A 23,706-nucleotide genomic window follows, 5' to 3' on the forward strand; every position below is an offset into this window, starting at 1 on the left:
CAAACTGTTGATCTTGGAATCTTGGTATGTCTCACAGTCTACGGTACATAGTTCCAGTTCCATGCTCTACGATGGCCCAAAACAAAAAGTATGATGTGGCATGGCCACTTCAAATACAGCTCACCCAGTCTTTACATGTGGGTGGAAGGTTTCCCTTAGCTGTGCTAATTACAAAGCGTGTCTAAAGTGAATTGAAAGATGTGTGAATAGTTTAAACCTTACCTCAGAGCTTCATTTTTTTTTGTTATATTAGTACTTGGCAGACAATGTACATGTTTATTTTTCAAAAAAAATTAGCAAAATAAACCCTAACAGGATGATCAGATATTGTAAAACATCATTAAATATATTTAATATATCGTAAATGATGTGAGGGGGAAAAAACAAAGGATGGTCAAATATACAATTTAGCATCATTACTGAAAAGTATAATATTCACAGAATTCCTCTCTTGACCAATCAGAATAAAGTATTCCAGAGAGCCTAAATATAGTATCCACCTTATTCCTACGCCCCATGGCGCTTTGCGCGAATTATGGGAGTAACTTCTGTTAAGCTGTAAACAATCAGTGAAAGGCTCATAATAATAATAATAAAGGCAATAATAATTTTTCTTCAACCATTGAACATTAAAAGGACATTTAAAAGTGTAAAAGCATCAACAAGGTACTTCCAACAGACCATAAATTACCCCAAAAGCACGATTCTTTCCACAGCAATAACAGACGGGTTAAATTTCACTGTAGTCGTATATATGTATTATGCAACATATGTTGCCTTAATCAAAAATGTTCATTAACTTCAGCATTGCGTGATACTATTTCAAAGTGATTTCTAAATGATAATTAATGATTGCTATTTCAAAATGATTATTAATGGGATATATATAGTGAATTAAATCTGGCGAGAAGACTACACATGTGCAGTATATGTTGTCCTTTTTCATACTGTTACAGCAGAATTAAAAAAAGATAAGCAGGAGGAAAAGAATGCAGCAACTGAAAAGAGCTCTTGCCATAGATTTTCTTGTTATAACATGTTATGTTAAAATACCAGACAATACATTATTCTCATGATGTCTGAAAATAAAACATCAAGGAAAAATGACAGCTCATTTAGTCAAACTAATGGATAAGCTTTATTTGTAGGGCAACCTTATGCTTTGAAATTATTTTGAATGGATGTTCCCCAAACTGGAAGTGCCACCCATAATTCGAAATGCAGTAGGCTCGTCAGGAATAACGTGGATAGTATATTTAACATAACAGTTGGTTTGTTTGTGTGTTTTTCTTTACAATAACATTAGCACAATAGCATTTACATTTACTTTCTCTTAGCTGCTGTTGCTTTTATCCAAAGTGACTTACAAGTGAGAAAAAAACCTTTACAAAGAATTTCACAGGAACGAATGACTGACAATAGCTGCTTATTTTCTCACAGTTAAACACAATAAAACTAAAGCTTTTTTTTATCATCTCATTGTTTATTCATAACCTCTTTTATCATCCTCTTCAGGAATATCAAATCGTGAAGAAATCGGCTCGTTCCCTGAGCACTGTTCAAGTGGAGTCTCCATGGCGACTGGCACAGCCATCCATAATCTCCAACATTGTCCTGATGAAAGGACAGGGCAAGGTGAGGCAGGCCCTGCACCCAGGACAATACATGCTGTCACCATGAGCGTTCACATATATACCATTTTACACACAAACTGCTTTGATCTTGTTGGTCTTTATTTATTTAGGGGTGATTCACTCTCTGATTTGAATTGTAATGAATGGGATATAGAGGTGGACAATGAAACCTCTGTGCAAGGACCATTTCAAATACCAGATACTACATCACCACCTGTACTATTATAAATCCAGGCTCATAGAGATGTGTCTGTGAATGTGTCTAGGGTCTCGGCTTCAGTATTGTCGGCGGACAGGATTCAGCCCGGGGGAGGATGGGTATATTCGTCAAGACCATTTTCTCCAATGGAGCAGCTGTAGCAGACGGGAGACTGAAAGAAGGTAGACGGACACTCCTGATCATGAAACAGTAGCTCTGATGCACTTGAAACAATTGTCATCAAAGCAGTTGGAACTCAACCACATGGCATGAGGATTTTCATTGCCTTTGGCTTTTATCTTGAGGTTTTTCGCTGGTGAACATTTCTTTCTCCACCTTTCAGGTGATGAGATATTGGAGGTGAATGGAGAGTCTCTCCAAGGCCTCACGCACCAGCAGGCCATTCAGACCTTCAAGGTAAACTGCTCAGTCCCCCTCAGAAACACCTGCAGCAGTGCATGAATCCCCAGAGAAGAATTAGCTCCAGACTGTTCATCTCAAGCCCATTTCTTTGAACTATTTTTACCGTCATTGGAAAAAGGAAATTCCTAGGAATTCTAAGGTGTTAATCTCATCCTGCATTAATGGATGGCGTTTTCCCTTTTTTTCAGCAACTGAAGAAGGGGGTAGTTACCCTAACGGTGAGGACCCGTCTGAGAAGCCCCAGCCTTACACCCTGTCCCACGCCAACACTGCTCAGCAGATCCAGCTCTCCAAACTCAAATGCCAGTGGAGGGACTCCAGTCCCTACTAGCTTTGAAGATGGGGACTCTCGTAGGGGTCCTGGTCCCAAAGATCGTATTATCATGGAGGTTACGTTAAACAAAGGTACAATCATTTCTTTTTGATAAAAACAAATGCTGCGAGTTGCAGGTCTTTTAAAAGTTTCAAAAGTTTGAGGTCAGTAAGTTTGAGGGTTTTATTCTTTTTTTGGAAGACTTTTTTCAGCAAAGAAGCATTAAATTGATCAAACATGACAGATTTACATAAGATTTCTATTTCAAATAAATGCAGTTCTTTTGAACTTTATATTCATTAAAACAATCCTGAGGGAAAAAAAACATGTTTCCACAGAAATATTAAGCAGCTCAATGGTTTTCAACTCTGATAATAATAAGAAATGTTTCTTGAGCAGCAAATCAGCATATTAGAATGATTTCTGAAGGATCATGTGACACTGAAGACTGGAGTAATGATGCTGAAAATTCAGCTTTGCCGTCTTAAAATATATGAAAATAGAAAACAGCCTTGGATAGTATAAAAAAAAACTGACCCCAGACTTTTGAACGGTAGTGTATATAAATGTTTTGCTAATTTTGTATTTTTACATTTTATTGTTCTGGCCAGAATTGAGAAGAAAACATTAGGTCCATATTAATTTTCGACTTTATAATCATAAATAATCAGCTTTGAAGTTATTGCAACACTTGCCATTTGAAATGGACACATAATATTTTTTTTATTCCAAGGAAATGGAATTATTTTAACATTATTTTTATTCGCATAGACACGCACCTGTGCTTCAGGATGAATGTCATGGACGCATAATGTATCCAAATAATCAGTCCTGCCAAAATGAAAACTCTTATTCTTGGATCATCGTTCTAATAAATAGACCCTCCAAGCGGCTTTCTCATTATTTGAGTTTTGTTAACTTATTCAGTTCAGGGACACCACATATTTCTCTGACATTAATTATATTTGTTCAGTGTGTAGGGAAATAGAAGTCTTTTAAATGAAAGACACCAGGCTTTATTTCCTTAAGGTTCAGTGGGTAATTTTACCTCAGCTCAGTTTTTGGATCTGAGGAACCCTTAAAACTTTCCCACCTGTTATGTCAGAATACTTTTAATACCTTTTAACCAGGAAAAACACTATTAATAAGTCTTAGAAATCCTGCATGAAGTGAAATAAAGAATTTGGCTATGTTGTTTTGTGTGTGTTTTAGAGCCAGGTGTGGGGCTGGGTATCGGTGCCTGCTGTCTAACACTGGAAAACAGTGCTCCTGGGATCTACATCCACAGCTTGGCGCCAGGTTCTGTTGCCAAAATGGATGGCAGACTCAGGTAGTCTTTTGGTTATATAGTGTTCAGTTCCCACCCAAATCTAAGTCTCATGTGCAGTAGCTCAATGGTAAATTAAAATTCATTATTTCTTATTCAAGTCTGTTTGTCAATGTTTAACAGTGGTTAATCAGTGGACAAATTGTCTCAAAGCAAATGTGCCTTTTAAGTTCAGGTACTTTTCTAAGAAAAAAAATGCTAATACATTTTCTAGGAAATAATAAAATAACTCCTTCATGGCTAATGCAGTGAAATGTCCTAAACGTTTCATGTAGTTAAGAGTGAATGGTGTCGGTTTGTCCGAGTTAGCAGACACTGGACCCGTTTGAGAAATCATCTTAAATTCTTCGCTTACAGTTAATTAAGGAAGGGAGCGGCAGGAATGAGACCCCACTAGGGAAAAGAATCGCATAGATCTTCTTTTTCCCTACAGAGCCCACAATGTGTCTGTACACGTGTTTGCAGCATATTCTTTTTTCTAATGTGTAAAACATCCAACAAACCTTATTTGGGCTTTGTTGTCTGCATTTTTGTTTGTGATTTCTCGTGTGTGTGCGCTCCTGTTTAGATGAAACACCTCACAGACTGAAAAAGAATGTGCAATAAGAGCCAGAAACCCATGAATGGGGGTCTTTATGGCAGGAGATTGTGGTCCTGAATGTTAGATCTAGTTGTGAAAGTGGTTGCAGCTGTCTGAAGGGAAAGATAAGGCTGCAATACACTTTCAGACATGTCTATTTTTACAACAAATGCAATTGGGTTGACAGTTGACACTTAAAATACCTTCATGCATCAATGGGAAACTCCGTTATCATATGGTGTATATTATACTCTATCGATCAACGGTCTAGGACCTAAATATATTTTGGACGTGCTTATTGAATATAAACCTAATAATTCTCTTAAATCATTAGGATTGAGTCGGCTTAAAATACCTAGGGTTTACTCCAAACATAGTGAGACAGCGACAGCGTTAAGTTATTATCCCACCCACAGCTGGAACCAGCTTCCAGAAAATATCAGATATTCCCCTGCGGTACATTCAAGTCCAGACTGAAAGCATATATGTTAAATTTGCCAATTTAGGTAAGATTTCTTTTGTTTTTGAAAAAAGTTTCTTATGCTCACCGAGGCTGCATTTATTTGATCAAAAATACAGTAAAAACAGTTATTGTGAAATATTGTTACAATTTTTCTATTTTAATATATTTTAAAATGTAATTTATTCCTGTGATGGTAAAGCTGAATTTTCAGTATCATTACTCCAGTCTTCAGTGTCACATGATCCTTCAGAAATCATTCTGATTTGATGCTTAAGAAACATTTTTTATTATTATCAATGTCGAAAACAGTTGTGCTGCTTAATTTTTTTAATGTTTCTGCTCAACTTTCCTTGTGAAAAAATCTGTCTAATGTTTATCCAATCAATTATAATGGTGGCTAATGTGTGTATTTGTGTGTCAGTCGAGGAGACCAGCTTCTGGAGGTGGATTCTGTGAGCCTGAGACACGCTGCGTTGAGTGAAGCATACGCTATCCTGAGTGAATGTGGACCCGGCCCGGTCAGCCTCATCATCAGCCGACATCCAAACCCTAAAGTAAGAGTCAAACACTGACACATGTGGAGCCCAACCATGTTATCTTACTTAGCCTTACATAGAAATGACTGTATAGACAAACCATTATCTCATTAACAACTTGTGTGGTGGAGTTTGCAAAACCACTGTAGTTAATAGTTTAGTTCAGAGGGTGCAAATTCTTTAGGATCGATACAAAATAAATTCATATTTTATGTCAATAGAAATATGAATAATGAAAACACCTCCTAGTTTTTTTTAGAACCTGGTTTAATTAATAAATAAATACACCTCAAACATCAGTTTGGCGATGTGGTCACACTCCTTCAGTCCCAAGGAACTTTTCCTCTGCCAGACTGCTGCAAGTGGAAATCAAAAGCACCATACACCTGTTAAGCTGTAATTTGCTCCGAGCATGAATCATTGAAGCCCGACAAAAAGTAAACAACATTCCTCTCCCCCTTCTGCTAGCGCGACTTGGTGTTCATCCACCTAATGAATCGAGATGTTGAGAAATGTGCACCGGGGTGGGGTACAGCGGGAGGTTTTGGTGGTTAGAATATGCTGACTGTTTGCTCAACCTGATAAATGAGAGCCAGCGTGAGCGGAGCAGTGTTAGGACTAGCTTAACACTTATTGTGTGTGACACAAGGTCAGAAGCCTTTCTCACAAAGGTCATTAATTACTTAACTCGGACATATTTTATACATATTTTATGTATGTGTCTGCATGTAGCCTGTATGTGCAGATGGGTTTTTATGATTGCAGTGTTTTTTTTTATATCTTCCTGTAGACTGTAGAGGCTCATGACTCATGAGCTGTAAAAGTGCTCCTTGGGTGGATTTGTTGTTAAAGACGTCCAGGTTTTTAAGCCTGTTTTTGCCATCCAGGTGCATGTGGCGTGAAGCGTCTGTTTTTTTGCACTCAAGATGTATGTGTTTCTTTTATTATGTTACATTTGATCAGTTTTGTAGAATTGAGAAAGACTTGTATTGAAGTCAACAATAAAATTCAACTGAAATATTTCTGGCAAAACCTGATCTCATCTCGAGTCAGGCAGGCCTTTTCTAGCAGAGTTGTATAAAGGCAAATATGGATCTGCCTTAAGCAGAGTGTAGTATCAAAACATCTAGGCTAAATGGTTTACTTTATTTTTATTGTAATCCATATTCTTTAATGTGACATGCCAGAAACATTAGCATACATGTCTTAATGTTTTAATTTTATATTATTTGATGTCTGAATTTATAATAATTTTGTATTATTATTATTTTTATTTAAGAGTCTAAATTGATTGTACGGTAATGTTTTCATGGACATGACTAAGTATGGGTACATGAGGTTACAATTAGTACATTTATTTGAATAATAAAGCAGAATTATGAAGCAGCTTTTAGGCAGTTTATATTGCTTAAATCACAGTGCCGCCTGGTGGTCAGAAAGGTTATTTTGTTATTTGCCTCATGTTAAGGGAAATATCAGATTAAAAAGATATTATACTTGGTATTTAATCAAGGCTTAAACTCAGGATATGCCAATTTTTGCATGGTCCTTGAGATTCAATGGCTGAGTATTTTATATTATCATCTCTCCCCCTTAGGTGTCTGAACAGGAGATGGATGAAGTGATCACTCGCTCCACGCACAGAGATAGTCATTCTTCCCACACTCTTGGTAAAGTGCCTTTGTCGGGGTCTGACTGCAGCCACTTTTGATTGTGTTTCTCTGAGATTTAAAAGCCACATGGTTTAGTTTATAGCTTTTAGTTAAAAAATGTACTAGTCCAATTCTGAAAAGCTCTGCTTTGGCTTTGATTTGGACTTCATATTAAGGTTCCAAATATTTGTTTTGAAATTCTGATTCAGTTGTAGTCTCTGATTAGTAACTGGAAAACAGTGATTTGTACCACAGCAAGAAGCACAGCTCTTTTCCAAGTTGAAGAAATACGACTGTCATTTTCCTTTGTGCTCTCCTTCACAGGTCTGCCGTCCAAGAGTCCATCTCCCACTGTTAAAGTCAAGCAGGGTGAGGGTAATCCTGCTCTCAGCTGGACCATGAAGAGATTCCTAGAGCCAGCCAGCAGGGTAAACTAGAAGCTTTAGTCTACAAAGAACTCAACTTGTCAGAGATAATAGACTTAGAGTTTATCAAATCCATAAAACTTTTCTTTGTTTACTTGAAAATGTATTTGCATTATATAACAAAATACCAAACCTTTTCAAGCGAAACATTCCACAATAACACATTTCTTGCTAGATTTCAAATGATAAAACAAGATATATTGTTTAAAATTAAGACCACTGACTTTTTACATCCACCTAAAAATCACCTTGTGTTGAGTTGTGCTGACAATTTAAAAATGGCTCAGAAAAGTGAAGTTGCTTCTGAGAAAAGAATTTCGTATCGAATACAGTGACATTCAGACATTTTTAAATTTGATGTAACCGTCCATATTCTTTTCGAGGCCATTGGTTGAACAATACTGAATGTTGTTGATCTTCAGAAAGATTTGATTTTCTTCATCTGACCCTGGCAGCAAGGCTCATTGAGTTCAGAGGCAGAGCTCTCTCAGTATTTCTCAGTTCACGATGTACCCAGCCAATCTTCCCTCTCTGAGACCATGGCGATGGGATCCAGCGATGATGACATGCTGCACTGTAGCAGGAGCTGTAATACATCCATGGAGGAAACGGCAGCAGCTCAGTCGCATGGTAACACCACTGAATCTAAAGTGTCATGCTGATTAAAAGATCAGTCACAGTTTGTCACTAAAACGGTGTGTTTTTCTGTCATAACAGTCTTTCGGGATGGTTCCTGTAGAGGTTCAGATAGTAGTCCCACTACCCCAGAATGTTGTAAAGCTTCTAGCGGGGCTGGTCACATCGTAGACACGGCCCAACAGGCCAGCGTGGGAAGCAGCCCGAGTTCTGTTCGTAGCCCACTTCTCCGTCAGCGCCGGGTCATCTGCTATGAGGATGAGCCCAGTGACGACGAGACCGGTCTTGAAGAAGACAGAGGCCCCTTCCGTCGCCGCCTTCTCCGTGGGGTCTCAGAGAGCGGCCACCATCACCACCAAGAGGAAGACTCTGGTATTGTAATAGCCACATCATCTCTTGAAGTCGATGATGAAAGCCAGGATAGCAGCGAGAGCCACAAACAGATCGGCAGCGAGCCAGCCACTCCAATCTACGGCAGCTCGCTTGAATCTGAGGAAGGACCTAGTGGCCCGCCTGCGGCCGAATCTCCCTTCATGCCCATTCGCTGTATGGAGGCAGCCGGAGGAACAAACCTGGGCATAAAAAAAGAGCCCCAACGAGAAGGGCAGGAGGTTAAACGTTCACCCAAGCTGGAGCACAAAGCTGTGACTCGTGTCAAGAGCATGATGAGCATTGAGTGCCCCAGCCCTCCACAAAAGGCCAAGGGTGAAGAACCACCTTTACTCCCAGCAACCCCTGTCCAGGTTACACACAATAGCACACGGCCGCCTTGCAGGATGCTGCACTGCAAGAAGGGGGAATCCAGTGAGCTAGCAGGGGTCTGCACAATTGAGACAATAGTGCTCCAGCGTAGTGAGACCGAGTCTTTTGGTCTGGATCTGGAGATTAAGTCCGCTCCACTCAAGGTGCTGATCACAGGGCTGAGACCAGGAGGTGTTGCGGAAAGGGTTGGTTGGAAATTGTGATGCTTTGATCGATTGTGATGCTTTTTTTAATATAACCGATGCTGCATCTAAGAAAGACACTTTTTAAAAAGAATAATGCCAATTAACCATTGAAATTATATTCTCATTTGGAATATTTGTATATTTTTAATATAACCATTAAATTCTTTATAATTCCCATACCTACTGTTGAGATGATACTTGGTGTCAGGCAGGTGTCCAGATACACACAGCCGTTTGTGCTTGGAGGCTTAGATGAAATATCTCTAGAATAAATCTGAGGAATGTATTTCAATAGATTTCCTATCTATTTCTTCAGGAAGCCTCAGGGAAAATGAGCGTTGGTGATGAGATTGTAACAATTGGTGACACACCTGTGTGTACATCCACCTATCAGGAGATCTGTAACCTCATGCACAACCTGCCAATCACATTGAATTTAGAGATTAAGAAGCCAGTCTCAGGTGAGTTGCCAGAATATCTATCTCTTCCTAGAGTTAACTTATGACAAGTCGATTATAGCTTTGGTGATGGATTTTTCCTATGAATGTCTGCTCATTTAAATGTTCCAAATGAAGAATGACCCCTTCAAAGGGATAGTTTCCCCCCGGAATGAACTCTCCCTTTAAGTTGTCCCAAACCCACATGATTTTCTTTTTTTAGTGGAGCACAATTTTTTCCATGCAATTACAATGAATGACGACTGATGTTTAAATCTTAAAAAGAACACAACTTAACCATGACAGCACCATAAAATTGATCCAATAGGATTTCTCTCATAAATAAATAACTTCTAATAGTTCATAGGTCGTATGGACTGCTTTTATGGTGCTTTTGCATCCTTGTTGTCTCTGTTCATTGTAATTGAATATAGATTACTCTTCAAAAATTCTTCTGTTGTTGTTCTGTTGAAAAAATAAAGTCATAAGGGGTTTGAAACAGCATGAAGGATTTCATTTTTGAATAAACCGCTCCTTAAAACATAACTTTATAACCTCACACGCTATTTTCCCTAATCTGATCAAACATCTTCTATACACTACACTGGCAAACTGTACTCACACAGGTCCCAATTTGCATAACCAATAAAAATCAACATGAATTTGCTATCATCAAGAATAGTAGTCAGTTCTGTGTTTCGTATAGTGCCATAATGCTCTAGATGGCTTGTTAAAGTATTTTCCATATCCCCTCCTCCCTTGCTGCTGTGGTGCTATTGCAGAATCAAAGCTGATTCCCAATTATAAAAAACAATATAAAACAATTTAGCATAAAGATAAACAGATCTTGTATATCCTTCACAAGAGACAGTTAGGGCAGGTAGAATTGCCACTGCAATAAAGAGACCAGTCTGTCTTTTCCCATGCTGCTTTAAAGAGATAGGAGTACTACAGGCCTCCCCTTTCTGGCAGTACCCTTCACCAGCTCAAAGGGAACTGCAGACTGCTGGCTATTTGTCAATGGTGACTATTGATTACTTTACTACCGTAGCCACTGTAGATGTGTAGAGTAACAGCGCTAATGCTTCCTTCCTAGTTAGTCAATTAGTATCTAGATTTGGTGTTATTGCTCTGACTACCACATTCAAATTTAAAATGAAAGAAGTTACATTTTGGTCAAAACATTCCCTGCTCTTACTACTTTTGAATATCATCATGCAGAGCAATAGCCTCAAGAAACAAGTGAAATATAGTGTATTAACGTCATGTGTCTGTCATTGTCTATACCTGCCGTCATCTCATGTTTAAATATGATTGATCATATTCATCATATACAGCATATGCTGTATATACAGCATATACATTTATGTAAACATGAGTATTTATCAGCTGTGTGTGATATTTAGAATAACATGCACATGTTGAGTGCACCATGAAGTCTATGTTTTTCGGTTATGTCCAGTGAAATACCTGTTGAGTGCATTAAATATTTCAGGAGATGTTGCATATTTTACATTTGTCTTTTTAATTTAAAGGTGTGTGCTTCAGGTAAAACTGAATAAAGTCTTAGAAAAATATGCCTCCGGGATGCCAGTGTTACATCATTGGAAACAATAAAAAAATCTCTGCACATTGTCTTTGTATCCCGCCAATCCCTGGGTATGCTTAGAGTGAGACTCACCTTTTTTTCTCTCAGAGATATTGTTTCATAGTAGTCCAAAGTTTCCCACAGGGTTTGGTTCTGTTTTGCTGGCTTTGAACAGCGCTAATGAACAATGGAATCAGAACAAGTTTTGAATCTGTGAAATATCAGACTATGGAATGAATTGCAAGGGTATTGCTATGGGTTTCTTTTAATGTAATTCTATACACATATTTGAAGGAGACAGGAAAAGGGTTAGTCAGAATATTTTTCCAGTGGAATGTTGATTTATAAAACAGGCAATTTGTAGCTTGTCTTGCAGACCTCAGTGGTGCACTTATATGGTAGGACTTATCTTGATGTAGAGTCATATCCAGTGATTCTCTTTTACTGTTTTGCCAATGTTTTAACTGCCTGTTATTGATTGGTTGGAATTTGGAATTGTTCCATTATTTGAAAGTTAGAATTATCATATTTGATGACCTGTGTTGAAAAATAATATTTTTTTGTAATCTCTATACATGTTGTATTTTTGTCCACATTTGCAGCTGTAGATCGACTTTCTAGCTTGATTATGTCCTCTGGCTGCGAGGGCTCATCTAAATTGGAGGAACCTAGACCTCCTCCAGAAGAAAGGAATCATATGGACAAAACTTCAGCTGTGTCTCAAGAAAGTCCTTCATCAGAAACCAATGCAAAACAGGCATTAGCAATCCACAACAACAGCATGCCTGTCACTCATATTGATGATGTAATAGCTGAACTAAACTCATCAGAAAGCACAGAAAAAACCCAAAATGTCTTGGGTTTCACAGACACAATTGCAACAGAAGAGTCCAGTAAAGTAGACGACAAAGAGACTGCACCACCATCACAACCAAACCTTCTGGATTCCTCTGCACTAGTTGAAGGGAACAACACTTGCCATTTTCCTGTAGGAAAGACATTTTTAAATAGTTACTCAAGAAACTTTAGTAATCTGGGAGAGGATGTTGTCCCTCTAGAGAAAGGACATGGAGAGAACCCAAGTATGTACAGTCTGGTAGAGGATAGTGACTCTGAGAGTGACTCTGCAGACAGTGCTGTCAAAATAGAAATGCCTCAAGGTCACTGTGAGGGTCCTCAGGACACTGACTCAGATGAAGAGGAGGTTGAGCTCTGTTTCAGCACTGTCAGTCAGCCCGCATTCAGCCAATCAGAGGGCAGTACTCTGCAAGAAAGAAATAGCATTGAAAGTAGCCAGACTGTTGGCAAGACATTTGCTAGTATGGATCGCCACAATCCTCCATCCCTCTCAGCGCAAGACAAGGATTCTCAAGAGAACAATCATTCACTCCATAAGTTACCGGACACACTTTGCCCTCAAGTTTTAGGTGATGTTCGTTTAAATGGGGATAGTGGACACACTCTCACACAACAGGAGGCAATGTGTGCATCTCAGAGAATACTAACAAACTGCAACACTGATGAAAAATGTGAAACATTTGAAAAAGTCCATGACATTTCAAAGCCTGTTCAAATCTGCCAGACACCAACAAGTGTCACTTCCCTTGTTACCCAAAGCAACCGTCACATTACCCCAAGAAGTCAAGAGAGAACTGCTAAGTTGCTCTCAGATGCATCTATATTGGCAGAGAAACTTAACACTGGAAAAGTTCCATTGATATCGACCATGTCAGAGGCATCAAATTATACCAGTGGCAAAACTAGTGGGCAGGTCTCCTCTACGCTTGCTCCAAAAGAAAAGGAGAAAGAGACAGTTCATCCCATACATGACTTGAAATCATCCCTCTCCCAGAACCAGAGTAAACCCACCACTTATTGTGTCAGATCTTTGGGAACTAAAACCCCTAATGACACCCCTGGTTCACCCCTGCTGAGAAGTAGACTCAAAGTTGATGATAAAAAGTCAAACACCTCTTCTAAACTCAAAGGTCTAAGTATTAGAGGTAAATCCAAAGACCAAGAGCAGGCTGTCCCTAGATCGCCCAGGGCAGATAGTCCAGTGCAGAAAAAAGCTCTCAGCTCCCCAAATCAGTCTCCTAAACTCCACTCTAAGAGAACCCCACCAACTGGTAGCCCTAAATCCACCAGACCTTCTGAGAAGATCAAGGTTTCTTCTTGTAAAACTGATGAAAGTCAGCAAACTGTGAAGGCAAATCGCATCAACACAACCAAAGAAGAACTCAAGCCTTCCAAGAAGGAGCAAGTCTCGAAATCGGAGGTCACTGTTGTCAGCACTCAAAGAACTTTCATTGAGGTACGACTTTCATCCTCTTCAACGTCTACACCTGTGCTCACACGCAAGGAAGTCATGAATGCAAGTCATTTAAGCTTGGCTTCAGTACCAGTTGATCAAATCGACCATGAGGAATCAAATTCTGACCCCTCTCTTGAAAGGCACACAATCCCATTAGAATCAACCACTTCTTCATCTAGTTGTTTGCAGCATAGTGGTGGTAATAAGGAAAAAGAAACTGCAGAGGAAGTGTATTGCAATGGCCAGGAAGAAAGTCTCATTAGGAACTCAAATAATAAAGATGCTGCCTCTAGTCTCAAGGCAAGCAAATCCAAACTGTACCTAAGGGGACTAGAACGCAGGAGCTGCTCCACAGACACCAGTGGGTCTCTTGACCCAAACCCCTTCTCTGTGCGACAAAGAATCCAGTCCTTTGAGAATCTGGCCAGCTTTGATCGCTCTGTCGTAAAGTGTATAGACATTCCGTTTTATGCTATTAACTCCAAGCCACCTCTAACCCGGAGGTTGTCTGGGTATGCTGGATCTGTTAGCAGTCAGTCCAGTGACAGCCGTTCTTTGAGGAGGAGTTTCAGCTCATGTGTAGACAATTTAAGCTCAACTCCGTCTCCAGCATATCCACAGAATTTGTCTTCCAGTTCCACCAACTCTGAATCAACTCCTTCGAACCAAACCACAGAAGCTGTTATGAAGGAGAAGGTAAGAAATAAGGCCCCTCAGAACCAGAACATGCCACCAGTACTGCGCTCCCGCAATGCCCGTGCCCATGGAGGCCTGTCACGCTCCAAATTGAGAGAGATAAGGGCTCTGAGCATGCCTGAACTGGACAAGCTGTGTACTGAGGATTTTACCAGTGACCCTGGAAATGTGATCTTCAAGACAGAGCTGGAAATCCACCCTCGCAGACCCATAGACACAGCATCACACAGCCTGCAGTGCACTATGATGACCAGGGTGATCAGCGTTGACACTGGGGCTCTTGGTTCAACCAGTAATGGGGAGCAACATGAAGGCCAGGTCACAGGGCTCTCATGTTGGTCTATAAGGTGAGTAAGACCTGGTTAAAATGTGCAATGTAATGAATATGTGTAAAGTTGATAGGAGATGGATTACAATGGTTTACTAGTCCTCAACAAACAACTAGATGTTATCTAGTTTATTTATTTGTTCTTATTTTTAGTGTCAGGGTTATGTATTTCACCACATATAATAGTAATTATTTCAGTGTTGTGTTGTATGATACATGTTGTATTTAGACTCCCCCTGAAATTGCCTCATCGACAAGGCATCCTCAATAAACCTGTCTCCGGCGTGATGACTCTGATTGTTCGAATATCCCTATTTAATAATTGTTAAATCGATATGTCATCCTCAATAAAAACCTGTCTCCGGCGTGTTGCCTCCGATCTTTCAAATATTGCACTTTAATATTTGTTTCATCAATACGGCATCCTCAATAAACATGTCTCCGGCATGATAACTCCGATGTTTCAATTATTCCTATTTAATAATTGTTTAATCTCTGATCTGTTATGACCTCTGACCTGTAAAGTTGTCAGAATAATAATCATACGCTGTTTGTTAATTGGCCAGAGGAGAACTGGCACCCCGACTGAGCCTGGTTTCTCCCAAGGTTTATTTTTCTCCATTAGGTCACCTGATGGGGTTTTGGTTTCTTTGCCACTGTCGCCTCTGGCTTGGCTTGCTCAGTTGGGGACACTAAATTTTTCAACTAAATATCCAAATAAATCAAATTATTAAACTAAATTAACCATATAAACTAAATTACTGATCTAAAGCCCACATTGTCACTGTATGATAATTGAAATGAACTGATGACATCACCGTTTACTCCAGAACGGCTATACGGCTGAATAAAATTCTGTTGCATTATTTCCCTGTTTAACACTGTGAAGCTGCTTTGAAACAATCTGCATTGTTAAAAGCGCTATATAAATAAAGTTGACTTGTATGACACAGTGATTGATTTCTGCATACATGTTCCACATGAAAACCACAATCAATATTTTTAACAACCTTTGGATGATAATTTTTTTTAAACACATTGCTGGCTAAGAAAAACATTTAAAGCTGATATCGTTTTGTCTCCTATGACAGTTTGAAAGACCTTGAATCTTCTCCTTTGGACCAAAATAAAGTTCAAGATCTTCTGTGTTCCCTGACAACCAAAGTGGATGTGACAAGTCTCATACAGGAAACAAACACTCTTTCAGAGGTAATTTATCAGGTCTTCAGGCTTAATTTCAGTTTAAAAAGCTAATATTTTAAGCATAAATAGGTTGGCATTCGGAAGTTTCTGTTTAAGGGATGAGAAAGATATGGCCTTCAGATATTTACAGAATTGCTTTTGTTTTGGCTTATTAATATTTACAAAGCACACAATTGTTACTTAACTGTCACTTTTTGTCACTTATTTTACTTTATTTTATCAGTGTATTTTCAGTCATGGTTTTTATGGGCCCTTTTAATTTCAAAAAGGTTCACCAGTCTTTCATCAATGTTTTTATCTAGGTTAAAGATGACATTTACTTTGTGATCTTAACCAAAGAGCAGGGATCTGGACTGGGTTTCAGCATTGCTGGAGGAGTAGATCTTGAGCAGAAATCTATTACTGTAAGCTCTTTTTCTCAAAGCAAAAATGCAAACATTTTGTTTGTTTAAATTTTTTTGGGAAAATTCAGTAGCATTTTTAATTATACATTGTCACCCCCTTGTGGTATTTAAATGAACCAGTAGTATTATATAGATTCAACTAAGATTATTAAACAAATTTACCATCTAAACCAAGTTGGACTGAAATATTACTTCTACTTTTTTCCCCCCGCAGGTCCATCGGGTTTTCACTCGAGGGGTGGCAGGAGTGGAAGGTACCATTCACAGAGGAGATAGGGTTTTGTCAATAAACGGGACCCATTTGAGTGGGATCACACACGGAGAGGCGCTGTCCTGCCTTCATCAGACCAGATTGCCGAGACAAGCATTAGTGATCATCCAGAAAGGCAAGAACACAGAGCCAACATCAACTAGACAAGAACTTCCTCTTCAGACTGTAGTCTGCCCTTCTCCTGGCCATAGAGTCAGCATCAGGGAACATAAAACAAGTGAGTGTCTTTGGTTTGTGAATTTCATAATAATAATCCCCAGAAAAATAACTTATTTATGTTCCTAATTGGCTGCCTGGTGTGTTGTAGGTGTGGAAGTGGGGCCAGACGGGGCTTTGAGTGTGGAGTTACAGAAGACTACAGCTGGTCTAGGGTTCAGTCTAGATGGAGGCAAAGCATCTGCCCATGGAGATCGACCTCTCTACATAAAACGCATTTTCCGTGGTGAGTGCTCTACACAAACATTTAAAGATGTCCACTAGGGGGAGACAGAAGGTGTGCATCAACAGAAATCTTAGCCCATCCCTGAGCATAATAAATGAAAAGTAAAAAGTCATAAATTCATATTGTGTGTTCTGTCACCACTCAGGAGGAGCTGCTGAGCAGTCCCGGGTCATTGATGTCGGAGATGAACTTCTAGCCATCAACGGCAGGTCTTTGCAAGGCCTTATGCACTATGATGCCTGGAATATCATTAAAACGGTCTCTGAGGGTCCTGTTCAGTTAGTCATCAGAAAACCCAGGACTTCGGTATGACGTCTGATCTATCTGCACGTGTTGCACGTTTGTGAGAGGCCAAACTGGGGTGGACTCTAATTGTACATAGACTTTGCATTGCTTTTATATGGGTTTGTTACAGGATCTCTATGATGAAGAATTTGTTGCACATTGATTTTTATACAAACCAAGGCTTCTGCAGATTTGCGGTGGATTTATGCGGGCTTAAGATATTTTAGTATGACTTTTTATCTCACAATCTTTGTGCTTTATGACTTTTTAAGACATTTAAAGCCCAATTGTATGAATTATGTTAATAACGGCATCCCTTGTATAATATATTTTGATTCCAATATTGCAAAGATTGTTTTATACGTACAGCTATGATCATATGGTGATAATGCAAACCACTTAAGAGTTTGTTCACTCTGCCTAATCTGATGGATTTAGTCAACGTATATAGAGCTATTGTTTGAACTGGTTTATGACTTATAATGTATTTGTGTAAAAAATTTTCCCCCTCTGTTATCATAGAAAAATTTACTTTTTATTTGTACTTTGTATTTTTATTGTTCCTTTAATTCATTGGGGGGGGGGGGGTGTATTGATTTATTAAGTTATCTTAAAGGTGAAGGGTGTAATTTCAGCGGTACTAGGAAATAGAATTGCAAAAATTCCAAACAGGTTTCCCAAACACTCCTATCACCCCATCTGCCAGGCCATTTTACAGAAAAACAGGAAGTCCCACACCCAAACTCACGTCATTGGTTGAAGCACTACCGTAGTTGTTTTGACAGAGCCTCAGTGTTTACACTCACTTCACCTTAAATACTTGAATAAAAAATTTTTTTTTAAACTAATTCACAAATCTGTTCATACAAAATAGAATCATACAAATGAAAAAAGGTAACCTTAGCACACTTTAATTTAACTGAAATATAGATTTTAAAAATCATGACATTTCAGGTCTTTAGGTTATGTTTGATCATATTCTTTCAGCTGTGAATATTTTCATGTTTACTCACATCTGAGACTTTCAAAAATGTTGTCTCCTTGATGACATGTATTTGTGCTGTTGTTATATTTTACTTGAATTGACTGTGTAAATATTGAGGTTCCCACTGATATTATTGTAATTTAATTTCACTGAGTATTAAGCACAAGTGTATTAACTAAAGTGTATATGAAAAAAAAATCATGATTTTTCTCTGTTGTCAGACTTTCTGAGCTTGTGAATAAAGAGATTTTTTGTAAATGTGATAACCATTTTACTTATGCACCAATATTGCCTGTCAGGGCTGCTAATCTACCTATTTGGGATGAACTAGCAGTTTAATAATCGTTTGTTTCTAGATACTTTGATAACTGTTATTGTTTGTTGTTCAGCTCTTGCATATCAATATTAATGAAAACTGCATCTTAATGAGAGGCACGACAGACTGAAGTGGTGTTTGATGCTAAACACACTTTCATTGACATAACATTATCGTAAGCTAAAGCGGTCTATACAAATGGCATGTTATAACTGTTGTATAATGTACTGACTTAACCCCTTTAAAGCAAAATTTTTTAATTTAAATATACTTTGAAATGTGATTTGTTCCTGTGACGGAAAAGCTGAATTTTCAGCATCATTACTCCAGTCTTCAGTGTCACATGATTCTTCAGAAACCATTCTAATATGCTGACTTGCTGCTCAAGAAACATTTCTTATTATTATCAATGTTGAAAACTATGAAACATTTTTCAGGATTCGACAAGGACAAACGGACAGATAGATTAAAGGGGTCATGAACTGAGAAATAACATTTTCCATGAGCTTTTGATATATGAGATATATCTTACTTTAATATTATCCTGTAAGTTTCACATCTAAAAAACTTAAATTTGTTAGTCCAAAAACAGCTTTTATTGTAACCAAGCCCAAATAACGACTCATTGTGGAATGTGCCTGTCTATAATAGATATAAAGATCGCCTCTGCAGAAGAAAATCAACACCTACTTCATCATTGCAACTTTGGCCCCGCCCACTGATGTGTTAGTGAGATGACGAGGAGAGAAAAGCGATACAGGATCACTGGACTACAAATAACATTACCTTCCAAAGGATCCTAATGCTAGAAATGTGGTTATTTATTTTCAACAGTGTGAATGTCTCAGTTGAGCATTATATGTTTGTATTCGGTACATTTCACTGTGGATTCTTTGGTAAATCAGTCGTAATTTCGGCGAAAGGCTTTGCAAACAGACTTTTACAAAATGATGCAACAACATGTAAGTAACTGATCTGTGACCAGTGATTTCTGATAGTGATTCATGTACAGTCAGATGTTCTTTGTTTATGTGTCAGTAAATCAAAACATTGACTAAATGGTCAACTTCACATTGTTTCTCTTAGTGGGATGAAAATAATCCGTTATTTAAACTGTAATTAAATTATATATAGAAAGCGATCAAAGAAAACTTCTTTTCAAATCGCTGGAGCTGCCAATCAAACAGTGCGAGTGTTCTGGAATCCTGTAAGCAATGAATCTCTTATTTACATTGTGTTTGCTCTGTTGGTTATGATGGAAGCATTCGTTAGTGTGCAGAAATCGAGTTGCAAATGAGATCGTTCATTCATGCTCTCAAAATGTCTGTGATTGGCTACAAAGTTGCAAATTTTCATGCGATGATCTAAATAATCAACACTTTTCATGATTAGTTAACATTGGGAGCTGTAACAGTAAAACGTGCTAAACGTTTTCGAGTTACATGTTACTTAGCTATTTCATGTGCAAAGATGTTAGCCAATCACAGCAGTCGGTGTTCACACCATGTCTTACAGCAGACACGCCCCGTCAAACAGAGCATTCAAAATAGAGGGCTAAAAGCAGGATAGGAAAAATGCATTTGATTTCTAAATTATGACTACTTTTGATGTATAAATCATACCAACATTATAAGTGCACCACAGGAAACATTATAAAACAATAAAACAATGCAGTTCATGACCCCTTTAAAACAAAATGTTAGGTATATTTATGCCACTAAATAGGACAGATCGGAACAATTGCAACATTATCAGTTAGTTTCACTTATTTTATACTTCTTAGTGTACAGAGAGTGTTGCGAAAGGGGATTGTTTGCATCTCTTTCCAGTCCAGATAGTGGCCACAGTCTCCTGGGAACTGCCGTCACCTCAATCTACCTGCCAGGAGTTCAAATTAACCGCTGGCAGCCATCAATCTCCTCATAACACACTTCTGTTTTCTGTAAATGTCTTTCTATGATTCCACTATTACAAAATGATCTAAACATGGAAACTGCAGCTGTTGTGACTGTCTTGAGTTGTAGCTGGTTTTCCAGGAGCAGCGTATATGCAGGGCTACCACAATACACAGGTTGATGTAACTATTGAAAAAAATGTCTGTAAACACAAATATTGCACAAAAATATTTACCAAAAAAAAAAGTATTTATCCTCTAATAGGCTATACTACCAGGTGTCAACAGTCTGCCCGACCACTGGCATGTTAGTGAGATGACGAGGAGAGCAATACAGTATGGACTACAAATAACATTACCTTCCATAGGATCCTAATGCTAAGAATGTCTCTGACTGGAAAGATTTACATTTGTAACAACGTTAGCTAGTTACCTAGCTTACACATTTTCTTCAAATTTTGTCAGTTAAAGGTCCTGTTCTTCGAGATCCCATTTTTCAAACTTTAGTTAGTGTGTAATGTTGCTGTTAGAGCATAAATAATACCTGTAAAATTATAAAGCTCAAAGTTCAATGCCAAGTGAGATATTTTATTTAACAGAAGTTCCCTTTCAAAGCCTACAGCGAACGGCCGGTTTGGACTACATCCCTGTACATCCTGCTTTAATGACGTCAGTAGAACAGTTTGTAGACTAACCTCCGCCCACAAGAACACGCGAAAAAGGGGGCGTGGTCCTGTTGCTCCCTCGTGGAGAAGAGGAAGTGTTGCGTTCGGTTTGGTTCGGTTCGGTTCGGTTGCGTTTGTCGCCATGTCGTTCAGACGCTGTTATTTTCATCCCGGAGTCAAATCACCTTTGTTTGGCCTTCAGGGGCTGTAGTTTGAGCGCGTTCATCTCCCCGTTATGGTAAGAGGCGTGACCTTACCGGGCAACGTGTGTAAGCTGCTGTCGAATCACAACACGGGAACCGCTGGCACAATAAGAACTCGTTACGTATTTCTGAAGGAGGGACTTCATAGAACGAGGAAATTCTCAGGCCGTTTTGAGGACAGTGAAAACAGCAGTATACAGATAAGTAAATTGTGTGAAAAATACTGTGTTTTTTTACACATGAAACATGAACACATGTTATATTGCACACTGTAAACACAATCAAAGCTTCAAAAAAACACGAAAAACGGGACCTTTAAAGACACTATACAGTCCTCTGAGAGAAGCAATATAGCCAGTAGCCTATATTCATTTTGTACATTGAAACAATGGTATTGATGCCACTTTAGACATTTAACAGTGTAAGATGGAAAAACTATTGCAGATTTGCATAGCCTAAGTCTATATGAATTTAACCGTCCATTACAAATAAGCTGACACTTGTTGAAATGTCACAAGTTTCAGTTCTCACCTATTTCCTGTTCTCTATTTAACACAGTCATGTGATCAAAGCCACAAAACCAGTATGAATTGCCAGTCAGCAGAAGAAAGTGTGACATATCATGCCTAAGCTGAAAACTCTAATAAAAATATACAATATTTTGTTTGTGCACGACTTAAGATATATATGCATTATGCATTATATGTGACGTTTACACGCATCAGACAAAGAGATGAAATGGCAGCTGTGTGGGTGTGTACAAACTCTTTGACAGGACCCCTAGAATGGAAAAAGGGAGTAGGCTTATACACATTGAGTGGGGTCCAAAAGACCACCAGACAAAATGCTATTTTTAATACAATCTTTCATTGTATTAAGGTTATGTAACAAATGTGTTTATGAGGATAGTACGCTAATCCTTAAATCTTCAATACTAAAGCTTTCTGTTTATTTCTAAGTCTAAATTAGATTTAAAATTTCAATGCGACCTTACACTTCTTACACTTTTGTTTAAAGTGGCTTTTTTTTTCTTTTTCTTTCTTTAAAGTGGCTTTTATAGTGGCTTATTAACATTCTAACGTAATGTTAGTCTTAATGTACAAACATTATTCCACATATAGAAAGAAAGAAAGAAAGAAAGAAAGAAAGAAAGAAAGAAAGAAAGAAAGAAAGAAAGAAAGAAAGAAACAAAGAAAGAAAGAAAGAAAGAAAGAAAGAAAGAAAGAAAGAAACAAAGAAAGAAAGAAAGAAAGAAAGAAAGAAAGAAATCATTGCTTGAATACATTTTTGTTAGGTTGACTTTTTGTTGTTGTATTCAAGTTTGCTATAGTATACTTCTTTAAACTACAAAAGTAAGGAAGTATACTTTGTCTGTTTTTTTTTTATGTAGGCCTACTTCTCAGAAATATACTTAAATTTTAAATTATTTACAAAAGTACAAAAGTATATTTTATCTATACTTGCCCTCAATCTTTTGATTGAGATGTAGGCTATACTTAAAAAGTGATTAAGTATTTTAAGTGTACTTGGCTTGTTGTTGTGTTTACTCTTTTGATTGAGTGCCTATAAATACTTTATGATACTTTGAACATATTTATATTATAAAGTTAAATATTTATTTATAAAGAAAATAATTTTCCTAATTCTGAGTATGTGAATTTTTGTGTAGTCCACTGGTCGTGTACATAGGAATTTATTTCAAATCTACTTAACTCATCCGCCTAATGCGCGGTGAGGAGGAGAGTTTGAGAGGCCAAAAACTCTCCAAGGATCACAGCTGGAGAATTGAAGAGATTAGTTGAGTCTCGGGGTCAGAAAAATAATTCTGAAAAAAAATAATGTTCCAAACAGCACCTACATCACCACAAGTTGTTTGTTTGATGTGTTTTGGGACGGTTTCAAGAAAAATCCTCCTTGCTCATCCAAAAACAAACTAAAGCATATTCAGTTGTCAGACATAACTGGAACTTCAAACTGGGACCTGGTTCTATGGTCAGATGGAACAAAAAAAAAAGAGCTATTTGGCAGCAAATCCACCAGACGGGTTTGGTGCAAACAGGGATTAGAAAACCCCATGCCCCATGGATTTTTAATGTTGTGGGCCAATTGTTTAGCTGGAGGTCCTGGACATCTTGTTCAGATACATGGTAAAATGGATTCTAGCAAATACCAACAGATATAAAATCAAAACCTCTCCGCTTCTGCTAGAAATGTTATAATGGGCTGTGGTTGGATCTTCCATCAGATCCAAAACAAACATCAAAATCAACACAAAAATGTGCCACTGAGCACAAAATAAAACTTCTGCCATGACCATCCCAGTTTCCTGACCTGAACCCTATAGAAAACGAGTGAGCTGAACTGAAGAGAAGCACCAACACGGAGCTGGAGAGATTCTGTATAGAGGAATGCCAGGTGTTCTCCAAACTCATCAGGCATTATAGAAGAAGACTCAAAGCTGTTATCTTGGGAAAAGGATGTTGCAATAATTGGGTGCCAACATTTATTTCTTAATAAGATTTTCCCCCATTTTAAATTGT

General features: G+C 38.2%; 1 protein-coding gene across 1 annotated transcript in view; it reads left to right on the forward strand.

Annotated features, from left to right (window-relative positions):
- LOC307125855 (PDZ domain-containing protein 2-like) overlaps nucleotides 1–18,666 on the forward strand; it is a 53,107-nt gene extending 34,441 nt beyond the window's left edge. The window contains exons 8-24 of the mRNA XM_079816037.1: nucleotides 1,516–1,635; nucleotides 1,901–2,015; nucleotides 2,177–2,250; nucleotides 2,445–2,661; nucleotides 3,782–3,899; nucleotides 5,361–5,493; nucleotides 7,073–7,145; nucleotides 7,452–7,555; nucleotides 8,008–8,182; nucleotides 8,270–9,135; nucleotides 9,452–9,596; nucleotides 11,763–14,517; nucleotides 15,590–15,707; nucleotides 16,004–16,105; nucleotides 16,320–16,593; nucleotides 16,684–16,818; nucleotides 16,964–18,666. Coding sequence (XP_079672163.1) covers nucleotides 1,516–1,635; nucleotides 1,901–2,015; nucleotides 2,177–2,250; nucleotides 2,445–2,661; nucleotides 3,782–3,899; nucleotides 5,361–5,493; nucleotides 7,073–7,145; nucleotides 7,452–7,555; nucleotides 8,008–8,182; nucleotides 8,270–9,135; nucleotides 9,452–9,596; nucleotides 11,763–14,517; nucleotides 15,590–15,707; nucleotides 16,004–16,105; nucleotides 16,320–16,593; nucleotides 16,684–16,818; nucleotides 16,964–17,130 — 5,691 coding nt within the window. The 3' untranslated portion in view covers nucleotides 17,131–18,666. The remainder of the gene's footprint in view (nucleotides 1–1,515; nucleotides 1,636–1,900; nucleotides 2,016–2,176; nucleotides 2,251–2,444; nucleotides 2,662–3,781; nucleotides 3,900–5,360; nucleotides 5,494–7,072; nucleotides 7,146–7,451; nucleotides 7,556–8,007; nucleotides 8,183–8,269; nucleotides 9,136–9,451; nucleotides 9,597–11,762; nucleotides 14,518–15,589; nucleotides 15,708–16,003; nucleotides 16,106–16,319; nucleotides 16,594–16,683; nucleotides 16,819–16,963) is intronic.
- Nucleotides 18,667–23,706: the final 5,040 nt, after the last annotated feature.

This window comes from Gobio gobio (genome assembly GCF_949357685.1).
Source record: "Gobio gobio genome assembly, chromosome: 4".
Taxonomy (NCBI): domain Eukaryota; kingdom Metazoa; phylum Chordata; class Actinopteri; order Cypriniformes; family Gobionidae; genus Gobio; species Gobio gobio.